Source organism: Nematolebias whitei, chromosome 15 (assembly GCF_014905685.2).
Source record: "Nematolebias whitei isolate Nwh7 chromosome 15, NemWhi1, whole genome shotgun sequence".
Taxonomy (NCBI): domain Eukaryota; kingdom Metazoa; phylum Chordata; class Actinopteri; order Cyprinodontiformes; family Rivulidae; genus Nematolebias; species Nematolebias whitei.
Window position 1 is genome coordinate 19,631,738 of NC_056512.1, and position 14,300 is coordinate 19,646,037.

Below are 14,300 nucleotides of genomic sequence, written 5' to 3' on the forward strand. Positions count from 1 at the left end.
CACTGGTAAATGGTTTACTGACCATGGTATTACTGTGCTCAATTGGCCTGCCAACTCTCCTGACCTGAACCCCATAGAGAACCTGTGGGATATTGTGAAGAGAAAGTTGAGAGACGCAAGACCCAACACTCTGGATGAGCTTAAGGCTGCTATTGAAGCATCCTGGGCCTCCATAACACCTCAGCAGTGCCACAGGCTGATTGCCTCCATGCCACGCCGCATTGAAGCAGTCATTCATGCAAAAGGATTCCCGACCAAGTATTGAGTGCATAACTGAACATGATTATTTGAAGGTTGGCGTTTTTTGTATTAAAAACACTTGTCTTTCATTGGTGGGATGAAATATGCTAATTTTTTGGGACAGGCATTTTGGGTTTTCATGAGCTGTATGCCATAATCATCAGTATTAAAATAATTAAAGACCTGAAATATTTCAGTTGGTGTGCAATGAATTTGAAATATATGAAAGTTTCATTTTTATCATTACATTATGGAAAATAATGACCTTTATCACAATATGTTAATGTTTTGAGAAGGACCTGTATATGCTTGGAGTGGTCCCTTTGACCCCAGCGGCCCTGAACCGCTCTGCGTTGCCACACAGCCTCCCATCCTATGGAGCTGGCATCTGTCGTGACCACTTCCCTGCGACACACTACCACTCCCATGGGGACACCCCTGGACAAATAATCTTCGTCCCTCCATGGAGTCAAGGCATGAAGACATGACCATGTCACTGCGAGCTTGCGACACGTGCAGTCTGGCATCCAGGCAAAAGCTGTTGAGCCACCTCTGCAAGGGGCGAAGTGACAGCAGGCTTAAGGGCACCACCCGAGTGACTGATGTCAGTTTGCCGAGTAGTTGCAGGAAGGCAACATAGGGGAGCTGCCTGCCCAGCCTGAACCGACTGACCAGCTGGAGTATGCCGGCCACCCTTTGAGCGGATGGGCGAGCTCTCATGGAAGATGAATCCAGAACCACCCCAAAAAAGGTGGTCGTCTGGGAAGGGATCAGGCAGCTCTTCTCCAGGTTGACATTGAGGCCCAACTGGGACATATGAGCGAGCAGGCGGTTTGTGTCGTGAAAGGCACAGGCTTGAGACGGGGCGCAGAGAAGCCAATCGTCTAAGTACGGCAGAATCTTCACTCCGCAGGCCTGCAGAGGAGAGAGGGCTGCCTTCCCACACCGAGTGAACACCCTTGGGGAGAGAGAGCCCGAATGGGAGTACCCGTAACTGCCTGTGGTGACCCTGATAGGCAAACCTGAGAAAGCGGCGATGTTCTGCCGCAATAGGCACATGAAAATTTGCATACTTCAGGTCTACAGACGTGAACCATTCTTCCCTCGTGACAGCTTGAAGGACTTCTGCTGTCGTGAGCATGTGGAAGGGCAGCTCCCTTAGGTACTGGTTGAGTCCCCTCAAGTCTAAAATGGGATGAAACCCGCCTGTCCTCTTTTGCATGAGGAAGTAACTCGAGTAATAGCTCCTGGGTTGTTGCAGAGGGTCCACTGCCACTATTGCGCCCTTGGCCAGGAGGGCGGAAAGTTCCTGGTCTAGTGCTCGAGCTTTCACCTGGTCGGCAATTACAGTCATCTTGACCCGGCGTGAGACATGAGTCCGCCGTCGAAACTGTAGCTGGTAACCATGGGTCAGAGTGGCAACCACCCATGGGTCCACGGCGTGAGCAGATATATATTGAGAGAGAGAGAGCACATCTGTGTGTTTTCGCTGGGCACACCAGTTTCCCCACAGTTTCTACTGGATGTGATGGTACCTCCATAAATCCATTGACCAGTCCATCTGTGTTATCCGGTTGCAGGTGCAGGATGACAGGGAGCCGTTTCCTGTCTGCCTGGGTCACATGGAGGAGGTGTGGTTCTTCCATCAGCATTCACCACTTCACTGCAGACACACGGGTTTACTCCGGGTTCTCTGGTTTCATTCCACAAAAAAAATAAACAAACATGACGCAGTGTGATCGACACAGAAGGAGCAGTCGACTTGGGACCAGAAAGTTCCGGTTCGATTCCCAGCCATGTCCACACGTCGTGGTGTCTCTGATCAAAACACAGAATCCCTCTTTGGGTGCTTACATGGCCACACAGTGGTTTAGTGGTTAGCACAGTTCCTTCACAGAGAGGACCTGGGTTCAATCACTGGGGTCACATCATGGAGGTTTCCTTCCAGTCCAAAAACACCTTGTCCAAAAATCTAATAAAAAAATAGTCAGAAAATTCTGATTTTTTACAACTTAGATGTTTGCCTTGAAACATGGTATAAAAATTGCTATATCATTTTGTTTATATTATTTTTGTATCACATTTGATACGGCCGGCTTGTCCGAGAATTTTTGCTCACAACAATGTGAGTTGTAAATGCAAAAACAAATTTTTGCCCACAACATTTAGAAAGTATTGAACACTTCAGGCAATTTTTCTGTAAGTTTTTTTTTTTCACATACAATTTTTCACAGTCATTTATTTCACAGCGTGGTTGGCACCAAACCAGTTCCTGTCCTTGTTCAGGCAAAGATGGACCTTACACTTTTTACAGTAGACGTGTGAAAAGTGATTGCCAGTGCAGTGCTTGCATCTTTGTCAGGTTTCCCATGTTGGAAAATGATCGATGCCGTCGTTTCTCACATCAAGAGGCACGCTGCAGCTTGGTCTTTTACAGGGCGGTGTTGGAGTCGCTGCTGGAGAGGAAAGTGGTCCACCACACTTGATTCTGATCTTTCCTGCACTTGTGAGAGAAGTGCCAACCGAAGCCTGAAACCTTCGCAGAGCCATGGTTTTTTTTGGGTTGTAGCTTCAGCTGATCTCTTCTGTCGAGGTTCCAAGCATTGATGACGACTACTGTAACAGTGTGCCACCAGATGTGCATGTACCATCTTCGGGATCTGAAGCTGAACTTGTAAAGTGTAGATCACATATCAAGGAGATCAACACCTCCCACGAACTTGTTATATGTTTCAACAATGGCTGGTCTGGGAACCATTATGAGCTTTGGATTTGCAATCCCAACGTTTCACATTTCCCACTGGTGCAATGCCAACAAATGAGGAAATCAGGTTCACTGCTTTGTTGTCACACCATCTCACAATTATGTTGTTGTCCTGGTTCACTCTGAAGTCCATTGACCCTCTTCCACTCTTCTTCAATTATTTTTCATCCCTCTTGATGCAATCCAACATTTTTCAGTCAGGTGATCTGGACAGTTTCTTTTTTATGCTGAAACGTTTCACCTTCCATCCAGAAGGCTTCATCAGTCAAGGAAACACACAACACAAAACTGAAAAAAACCAAAGACACCATCTTAGCACCAACGTAACTGGTTTGTTCCACTTTCGAGTAAGTTGTTTGGAGGAAGAATCAGTTTTGTGTTGGGTGTTTCTTTGACTGATGAAGCCTTCTGGATGGAAGGTGAAACATTTCAGCACAAAAAAAGAAACTGTCCAGATCACCTGACTGAAAATTGTTGGATTGTATACCTGGATTATTGAGCATGGACTTTTTTTTGCTCATGATGCAACCTTTCATCCTGTTCATGTGGATTGTGCCAATGTAATGGATTCGTCTCTCTTTTAGGTGTTGGACCAGGGGAACTGATGTAAAGTAGTTATCGGCAAAGACCTTGTGATTCCTTCCTGCTGGAAGTGTAGATGTCATCTTCAGCACAACTTCTCCTGTAACACCAACATCAGACTTTTCCCTGGTTGGATTTTCTGCACCTTGGCAAATATCAGTCATAAAGAAAGCCACTTTGTCCAGCACGTCCCCACAACTTGAAACCCATTTGTGAGGTTCTGCAGGCATGTAGACGCGTAGATGAGACTTTCCCTTGAACGGGACCATAATTTCATCAGCAGCGTGTCATTCTTCAGGGGGAATGCAGAGAAACTGTTCTCGTAGTTTTTGCAACCACGGTCTGAGCTTCCACAGTTTGTCTTTTTATGCATCATCAGATGCACTGAAATTGTCCTGAAAGTGAATTAGGATCAGCAATTTCAGAAACCGATCTCTAGACATCACATCACAAACTGCAGGAAGCTTTGTTTCCATCTCCCAACAGGCTCTCCACACAGGGCGTCTGTACGAGCCCCATATGCAAACACATGCCTAGAACCTGCTCCAGCTCTTTTGCATGTGTGTTTATTGACTTGCCCTCTTTTAGAACACTATACATGTTTGTTTGTTCTGCGATCTCCTGGAGCATTTCGTCTGTGACAAACTGCTTGAAGTACCTGTATGGTGTCATGTCACACCTGTTATCTGTGCCTTCCTCAAGTCTGGCAATGAAATCAACAGATGGAGCTTGATATTTTATTTTTCTCCATTTGTATTCTTTCATTTTTTACATCGGCCTTCCCTGATTCATTTCTGACTGTGTCCAGTGTTGTTGTTGGGACCTCAGCTTCTATGCTTGTCTGGACTACACTTTGATCCTGATGTTCTTCCTCATCACTGCTACTGTATCTGAACTTCCTTCATCTTGCACAACCTGGGGAGTCCAGTCCTCATCATCATCCTCATCATCTTCTCCTCGCTGCTTTAAGTCACTTGAATTCCCATCTACTATCATGTTGATGACATTTTCAATGTACTTTCTTTTCCTCTAACCTGTTTGACATCTAAAGTACAAAAAAAACTGGTCAATACACCATAAAGATGAAAATAACTACGACTATGGTTGAAGAATATTTGTTACAGTGAAATAACCCCAAAAAATTATAAATTGCATTTAATGATAATTAATATATAAACAAAATAGTGTGTGGCTGTACTGTGGCAGGCATGACATAGATTACTTTACAAAAATGTTACATGACTGTTCAGTGAATACATTTTTAGGTAATTGTGCACAGTCTCAAAACATAAAGCATTAATTTAAAAACGTGAATAATAATTTATGATATTCTTACCGTAACTTCTACAAAACTGGCAAAGAATTTCCAGAAATAAACGTGTGACGACTCATCAGAGAAGACATTTAGAAAAAAGACACTGCCTGCAGTGCAACGGTGCTCCAGCAGAGGGCAGTGAACATGTCTCAAATTATATACAGCAGGTTGTTGGGGTCACTTTTGATCATGTTGAGAAGAAATACGTCACAGAAATTTATGTAGCCTATATGATACAAATGGCGATAAAGTTTATTAATAAAATAAACAAGCAAATAAAAATAAAAAAAACCTCCCTGGTAGTCTAGTGGTTAGGATTCGGCACTCACCGCCGTGGCGTGGGTTCGATTCCTGGTCAGGGAAAAACTTTTTTTTTTTAGTTTCACACAAAAACACAGCAGTGGACTGATAGAAAAAAAAGACTGGGTTCTTCTGGACCAGCAAGAACTTGTTGGAGATTTAGAGGTCGTTTCAAAACAGATGCATCCCTTCAAATACGTCATATTTAGATACAAAGTGAGAGAAAATGCATTAAGTACAATTATTTATACAAAATGTAAATTTATTCTGAGAATGTTTTATTTATTTACAGTTGAATAAAGTAATTTTTTTTCTCCCCATCAAAATCCTGTTTACAGTCCATTTAAAACAGCACATCCTCATATGCTGTGTGAAACATGGAGGTTGAAATTGAACACTTCACCCTAAATTTGTTCATGACAGAAAATCATCAGTTGATTTATACATTAATAATTTACAGTTTAAATAATCTGACGTGATGGACTTCTTCCTAAACCAAACACAAAGTATTTTCAGTTCTGAAAGCTCTTCATTTGAGCAGAAATACTGCAGCCGAAACAATAAATACAATAAAAACTACAGCAACACCTTGACTGAAATCTGACCCAGTTTATTTCACACAACCTGCAGCAGGTTGTGTTTAGATGCTGATGACATAAGTTTGATCCCATGATCTGGAGCTGCTACTTGATTCCTTCGGTGTGTTTACAGCAGGACAAAGTCATCCATACTGTTGGAGTCTTCACCTCTCAGTTTGTTCTCTCTCTGTGTGGAAAAGACGCAGTCCTCCTCCGCCTCACGTCTTTCTCCCTCTGCAAAGATGAACATGGGGTACATCTCTGCAGACCTGGAGACAGTCTATAAAAGACAGGAAGGTTGAAAAACATCAACAGTGCTACAAATGTCATATTTGTTCCACCATGATGGCTGCTAAATACTGTCTGTAATAAAGCACCTGAACATCAACTCAGGCAAAATCCTAAAAGATGGTTTAAAAGCTCCACAGCCACATTTTAACAGGTCACAGCTTCAACAGAGGTTCAGGGCTCTGTGTTGGGACCAAAGTTGTTTATTTTGCATGTGGATGATCTGGTTGGTGTGTCAGGGCTTTTCAAGTGTGTTTTATTTGCAGATGATACCACATTTTTTTGTTCGGGTGAAGATATTGAACGGACGTTAGAAATGATTCAGGCAGGATTTGTAAAAATACAAACTTGGTTCCAACTTAATAAGTTATCATTAAATTTGGAAAACAACAAACTACATGATATATTTAGAAATAAAATGATGGAAGTCCCATTTTAAATTTACAGTATTACAATTCATAGAGTTAATGAAATAAAATTTTGGGATGTTGTTATTGATGAGAAGATGACATGGAAAGCTCATGTAAATTACTTAAGAATAAAAATAGTAAAATAAAGTAAAAGAGTTTTTGATTGACAAAGCTTTATTTTTATTGTCTGATGTAATGATTGTTCCATATTTAATATATTGTATTGAAGTGTGGAGAAAAGCATGCAAAACAATTACAAATCCTATTTTTATTAAACAAAAAAAAGAGCTATAAGAATTATTAGGAGGAAGTGCTATGGTCACCCAACAAACATATTATTTCATCAGTTGAAATTATTAAAATTTTATGGTTTGGTTGAATATAGTATTTTACAAGTCATGTATAGATCTCATAAAAAAATTACCCCCAAATATTCTTTTAAAATTAGTTAAAGAGAGTCATTATAACCTTAAGGGAATGGAGATGTTTGTGAAACCTCATTTAGAACTAGTCTGAAGGAGCTGCGTTGTAATACGATTTTAGAATTGCATCGATATCACCTTAAAAATTTCTAAAACAATTTATATGTTTAAAAAGATGATTAAGTTGAAATTGTTAGGCAGGTGAAGGATACCTGATGTTTTTCAAGATTGTTCAAGTGTAGGTTGGTTGGTTGTAGTTATTTTATTATTAAGGGGCAAATAAGAATTTTTTTTTCATCTTTCTGCACCATTTTCATTCAATGTTTTTCCTTTTTGATGAATTTGTTTTGTTTATTTTAAACAAATTAATAAATGAATTAAATAAAAATTAAAAACCCATGCAGAGTCTTGCTTCATGTGTGTCTCTCTTGATACAGCTGGGGGTGTTTCAGGGACACATGGCTCAAACTGTATTGTGCTTCATCTTCTGACTCTCAGCATCTTCTATCGAGTGGAACAAGTTAATGTTCCCTCCGCTAATTGGAACGACTCTCCGTCACATTTTGCAGGTCACTGACTGAAACCTGCAGTTTATCGGATCTTAGAAAGCCGAACCACTTCCACACCGCCAAATTAGTTGTTCCTCTCTTATCAATGATGTCATCTTCTTTCTCTTCACTTGTTCAGTCACATTGTGACGGTCATGGGAACTCATTTTGAAGCGAAAACTTAACACGTGTTGGAGATTAGCCTAACCTGCTACCGTCGACTCCTTTTGGACTTGAGCGCTGCGTAACATCTACGTCACCACGCATGTACGTAGTTGTGTCGCTGCTTTTTCTGTTCGGGTTGAAGCAGAAAAAGAAATGCATCAGTGAAACTCTGTAATCCTATCAAAATATCGAAAATGTGCTTAAAACTCATATCACCGTTATTGAATAAAAGTATATTGCGAGATATATCAATATCGAATTATTGTCCAGCCCTACCTTAAAATATAAATAATGAAATAAACATAGCGTCCCTACTTCATGGTTTTTCGTAAACGTAACCAACGTTTTTGTGGTTATCACTGAAAAACGAGGACCGTCGGTTAATGACTGATGAGGGAAATGACAGATAATTGTTTGAGTTATCTTTAGAGCACATTTTCCACATCCATAAAGAGAAGTGATAACACTGTTTTTTACACTGCAAAATAAATAATTGTCTAACGGTACATTATTTCAAAACAATGACTCTTTTTGGTGTGTCTTTCCGAATTGATCGCGCCAATTCAGATTTTTGCTCCTATTAGACTAATATATTCTCTGAAATGCTCGAGGTCAGTGAAGACAATCAAAGCATTTGGTTTGGCACAGTGAGACCTCACAGTATCAGAGCACTTCATAATTTGTGTCCCTTACACAATTTGTTTTCTGGAGTTGCAGCTGGTCTGAAGGTCCCACAAGTTAAAATAGGACTGTGTCAGCAAAGACTGCGTGGGACGACTCGCGTTATCTGACTGTACAACAGTATTTGTTATAGGAACTAGGTCAGTGTTCATCTACAGAGATTCAAACTGTAGAGAACAGCCTAGGATCATAAATTATCTTTGGTTTACTCCCCACTTAAAGTATAGTTAGCCCAGTTGTTCCTATAGTTTTATCTTTGTTTGTTCTTATCCACTCATTCTCAGCTACCCCCATGGATCCAAACAAACTTATAACTTGGAAAAGCAAATGTTGTTAACGTACCATTTTATGAGACGCAGTAAATGTCATTTCAGAAAGTGGTGGTATGGAGATAAAAGCCAATTAAGATGGAGTCTGCTCTACAGCCTGTTTGAAGTACGGTATCCTCTTGGTTTCCTCCACTGTGAAATGACACATCGGTGTTTTAAATGGAAAATAAAATGATGAGAAACAAAAATAACTCAAGGGTTTACACTGCAGACTGCAACTGTTGGTGCTCCATGAATCAAATATCTACACAAAATACTTCTTGTCCTTATAATGGTGGCAAGTAAATTAGATCTTATTATCTTAATCTTATCTAAGATCTTATTACTGTTTTTCTTTACAGTATATACTTTTATTGGATGTAACTGGGTCCCTGTGTACACAGTTTCATTCCACCACATGCACCACATATGATGCGAATGATAATAAAGAAGCCTTGACCTAAATGTCAGCACCGTCAGTGACTAACACTTCCTCTCTCCTCCTCCCCTTTTCCATCCCACTCTTTCTTTGCCTTTCAACCATCTTTCCTTACAGACATTTCTTAATTTACCCACAAGTCCAAGTTTTCCATCTGTCGGTTAGATCTCCCCACTGTTCTAGTAAAAACCTGCCTCCCATCTTTGCTCCCTTTCATCTCTGCTATCTACTCTTCCTTTGCCACAGGGATTGTTCCTACACTATCTTCAAAACACTACCAACTATCTTCACTAATCTTTGATCATCAATTTCTCTAAAAATTGTTGCAATTCAGCTCCATCCTAGTTTAACTAATAGCTATTCTTTACAAACAACTCCAATCTGGTTTCTGTTCCATAGAACAGACACTTCTCTAATATAAATTACTAATTTCTTTCTTTATAGCAGCAGATTCCAGTTTATTCTCCAATATCATTCTTGTTGATTTGAGTGTGACCTTTAACACAATCTCTCACTCTATCCTTTTCCACTGACTTATCTCCATTAGCATCCCTTATGGCAGCACTGTTTTTGTTCAGATTCAACTTTCAGATCCAAGATATCCCCCTTTTACTAAGAGTGTGCCTCAGAGCTCTGTCCTGGGGCCCCTCATTTTCAACATTTACCTCCTTCCCATCGTCAATATTTTTCATAAACATGACGATCATATCCACTGTTACATGAATGACACCCAGCTCTATCTCTCTAACATACCTAATTCCATTCTATCTCTTACCAACTACTTAAATGATATCAAATTCTGGTTTTCTACAAACTTTCTTCTTTCTTCTTCTTTTGGCTGATCCCTACCTTAGTGGTCACCACAGTGAATTAACTTGCATGAAAACTTGGCAATTAGTTTTGCATGATGCCCTTCCTGAAGCAGCAACCACAGACCACAGAACTACCATGTGTGTGTGCTGGTGAAGATGCTCAGTCATCCAGGACATGATGAATTCAAAAAGCAGTCAATACAAAAAACAACTGGACTTTATTTGTAACAGAAGACGTTTCGCTCCTCATCCGAGGAGCTTTCTCAATTCAATGAGCAGTGAGTGAGTGAGCTCCTCGGATGAGGAGCGAAACGTCTTCTGTTACAAATAAAGTCCAGTTGTTTTTGTCTTGAACGCTTTTTGAATTTACCATGTGTGTACTCTGTGTGGAGCAGAGAGCTGCCGCCATCTAGGGCGCACGGGAAAACTTTCTTAATTTAAACAGTTGGGAAAAAAAATCAATTCAGTCCAAAGCTGACTTCAGATTTTGTCAGCTTGTATCACCACCAGACTTCTCTCCAATATAAACACATAAAATCAGTCAGTCAGTCATAAAGTCAGCTTCCCCACCATCACAGGCATCACCTTCAGATGCAGGAGGAGGGCTACCTGCATCATGAAGGACCCCACTCACCCAGCACACACACTTTTTGCCCCGCTCCCTCAGGAAGGAGGTTAAGGCGCATTAAGTGTAGAACCACTAGACTGAGGAACAGCTTCTACCCTGAAGCTGTTAGACTCATGAATCCCTAACCAGGATAATCAATGTAAAAAAACAACAACAAAAAATCACTGCACAGTAGTTCCTCGTTTATCGCTCAGGGTGGGGGGCAGGGTATGGAATAGGTGAAAAACTGTGAAATAGGGATACAATAGTCCAAGTTCAAGTACAGTAAACTTTGTCATGACATGTGCCAGGCTGCAATCAGACAGATCACCTATTACTCCCAATCTCCCTCCAATTTAAATTTAAATACTGTAATATTTTTAAATAAACAATCCATGCTCCATGGATTGTTTATCTGGCCATTTTATTTAAAATTTTACTGTTTAACACATGCAGATGATGGAAAAGGGGGGGGGGGGAATCCCCCCTCCGCAGAGCACTTGCTCCGCCCCTCCCTGTTCTCTCCTCCCCTCCCAGTTTCATTGGTTCTACTGCTAGCTGTTCCATATCCCTTAGCAAAAAGTAGTTTATTTAAGTGTACTACAAATATACTTATTTTACACTAAAAATGAGGAAGTGTACTTGAAGTTTACTTTTTATAAACTTTATTTGATATACTTAAAAATAGTATAAAAAGTCCCAATTTAGTCCAAACAAGTGTTAAATCAGTATACTTCTAGTACACTACAAGTATGGTGTGTAGTATACTTGATATATTATTACTTAACTTAAAGTATACTTGCAAAAATAAACTTCAAATGTACTACTTTTGGGCAGCACGGTGGCGCAACTGGTAGAGCTGCTGCCTCTCAGCGAGCAGGTCCTTGGTTCAAACCCCGGTCCAGGGGCCTTTCTGGGTGGAGTTTGCATGTTCTCTCCGTGCATGTGTGGGTTTACTCCGGGTACTCCGGTTTCCTCCCACAGAACAAAAACATGCATGTTAGACTGATTGGTCACTCTAAATTGTCCCTAGGTGTGAGTGAGAGAGTGAATGGTTGTTTGTCTCGTTTGTCTCTATGTGTCCCTGTGATGGACTTGCGACCCGTCCAGGGTGTACCCCGCCCCTCGCACAGTGATTGCTGGACATGGGCTCCAGCGACCCCCGTGACCCAAAATGGAATAAGCGGGTAAAGAAAATGGATGGATGTACTACTTTTTGTTAAGGGATAATTTCATTGGTCCGATGCTTATTAACCTTTATTTATACAGGTAGTCTCATTATACACATCTCTCTTGAGTGCTGGTCCATCGTGACTCAATGAGACCACTTGATTGGTTCATTGTGGTTGACTGCTGGTCACATGGCCTCAGAGAGGGATTAGGGGTCAAATTTATGTTCATTGTTAATCATTTTGATTAGCTGTTTAGCATTACCGGTAGTCTGTTTTTCTTAGCTTAATTTATTTATGTGTTCATTATGTGTTAGGCCATTCAGTAGAGTAATCATGAGAGAGAGGTAGTTGTCATGAAGACGTGTGTGATTCACTCTGTCTGTGTGTGTGAAAAGAAAAATAGTCAGTGAAACACTATCTGATGGTAGAATCTTTATCTGCAATGAGAGCTGTACATCTCTCATAGCTGTGAGCTGCCACTCATGTTACAACATGAACAACCGCGACTTATACACACGAGCAACTTATATATGTACAAAATGGGGTTTCGTGTGTGTGCGGTTTATATTCAGGCGCAGTCTATAGACTGACAATTACAGTAATTAACTCTGAGTTTGATTGTGAAACTTTATATTTTATTTGAACTATGATTGTATTTTACATAATAAACATACTGTGCATTGTTTGCTGTTTGCCATGGTAGATGGCAAGAAGGACAACATAGATTAACATGTTTCTATTTTCCATATATTTTACAAGATATGTTAAATTTGCTGGCCAACCCACTTTTAATTATGTATTTTTGTATGAAAAAAAGGATTTTGATTTATATAGTATAATATCTGTTACAGTGCAAAAGATGCCTGGCAATTTGTCAGTTTCACCGATTTTCAGATAAGTTTTTACTCACACCACCTGTTGTAACTTTTCATAGTACTGTATATAAATCTGTATTTTAATACATTTTCTATCATGCTTTATGTTTTTTTTTTGTAATGATAGTGACCATTCAGCCCAAGTTGCTGGTTTCTCCCACCCTTTTCCACTTTTCCTTTTAATGCTGTGCATCTTTGAGAACCTTCTACCAAGAACAGCAGCCTTTTTTAGTGTCTCAGTGTTGTTACTTCCATGAAAGGGTTAATCATAGTAAGACAGGCCTGCCTTGTTGGGGGCGTGTACTACAGAAATCACACCATCCTCAGTCTCCGCCCACCTCCATCCCGGGCCCCCCGCGGCCCCTCCCACCCTCTCCTGGACCACACTGAAATGTGTCTGATGTGGTCAAACTCCAGCTAGTGCGGAGCTTCCCTGTCACATCCACAGAAGCAGAGCAAGTCAGAGCAACAGGACGCTGGGTTTGATCATCACCACATTAACAGTTCCAGCTGGTGGAGCCCCATCCCTCATATTCTGCTGATCCCAGACCAGTGGGCAGCTTCCAGTGCCGCTCGGCAACATGAGAGTGTTGAGCTGCTCCTCCCTGCTGCTGCTCATCTGCAGCTTTGGCCACACAAGTAAGTCCTAAACTTTTTATTAGGTGATGAGCTGTAATTTAGGTTTGCCCATCAAACATATTGCTTCACTCCAGTTTTATAATGTGTGAAGAACATTATCAATGTAATAGTTGATTAACTTTTATTGTCTTCTGACTGAACTGGATGTAAGTTTGTTGAAGGGTTACACAGAATGTAGGTCATGTCTATTTTTAATACCTGATTCATAATTTGCTCACAATTAAAATGACACATAAATCAGATTATTAATATAATCATTCATGTAGATTTTTTTTTTTTTACATTGTTACTGTTTACACAAATCATGAACCTATTTTTACAGATTAAAACCATGAATCATACATGAACCATGAACTATAAGGTACCAGTCCTGGTCTGCAGTTTATAATTTACATAAAGTATAAATAAACATGTACTCACGATTAATGTTATAACAATAATAATTGTAGTAGATAGATAGTAAACTTTTTTGTTTGGGGGCTCACTGACTCAGCTCACATCAGGTCCTACAACCAATCAGATTTAAGCACTCAAAAAATAAAAAAGTTGTGTATGTGTTTGAGTTGGGGGGTGTTGTTTAAATATTTTGTGTGACGTCTGTACATTAACCTTCAGTCCAAGTAAAACTACAGTATATTGAATATTTCTGACTCACTTGTTCTTCATAAGTGATTTACCAGAGGCTGAAAATGACTTGTAACGTCAGTTTTGTGGAAACAACATTTAAAACCACCTTTTTTAAAAGGAAACACGCAAACTCACACACGCACATGCGCACACACACGCGTGTTGAAACGGCAGTTGTAAACTCAGACACTCCTAATGCCACTGTCAAACCAGTTGCCAGTACGCCCAGTAAAATTAATGTGGTGAAACATGTTGCAACTGGTTGTCATTCAGTTTACCACACCATTCATCCATTATCCTTTAACCGCTTCTTCCTTTTCGGGTCGCGGGGGTCACTGGTGCCCATGTCCAGCCATCACTGTGCGAGAGGCGGGGGACACCCTGGACATGTCTCCAGTCCATCACAGGGACACATAGAGACAAAGAACCATTCACTGTCTCACTCACACCTAGAGACAATTTACAGATACCAATCAGTCTAACATGCACTGTTGGTCTGTGTGAGGACACCTACACATGCACTGTTGG

General features: G+C 40.5%; 2 protein-coding genes across 2 annotated transcripts in view; both read left to right on the forward strand.

The window, feature by feature from the left end:
- Window positions 1-14,300, forward strand: part of LOC119421496 (alpha-2-macroglobulin-like protein 1) — a 121,543-nt gene that overhangs the window by 55,350 nt on the left and 51,893 nt on the right. The window lies entirely within an intron of this gene.
- ldlra (low density lipoprotein receptor a) overlaps window positions 12,881-14,300 on the forward strand; it is a 40,299-nt gene continuing 38,879 nt past the window's right edge. The window contains exon 1 of the mRNA XM_037688849.1: window positions 12,881-13,145. Coding sequence (XP_037544777.1) covers window positions 13,088-13,145 — 58 coding nt within the window. The 5' untranslated portion in view covers window positions 12,881-13,087. The remainder of the gene's footprint in view (window positions 13,146-14,300) is intronic.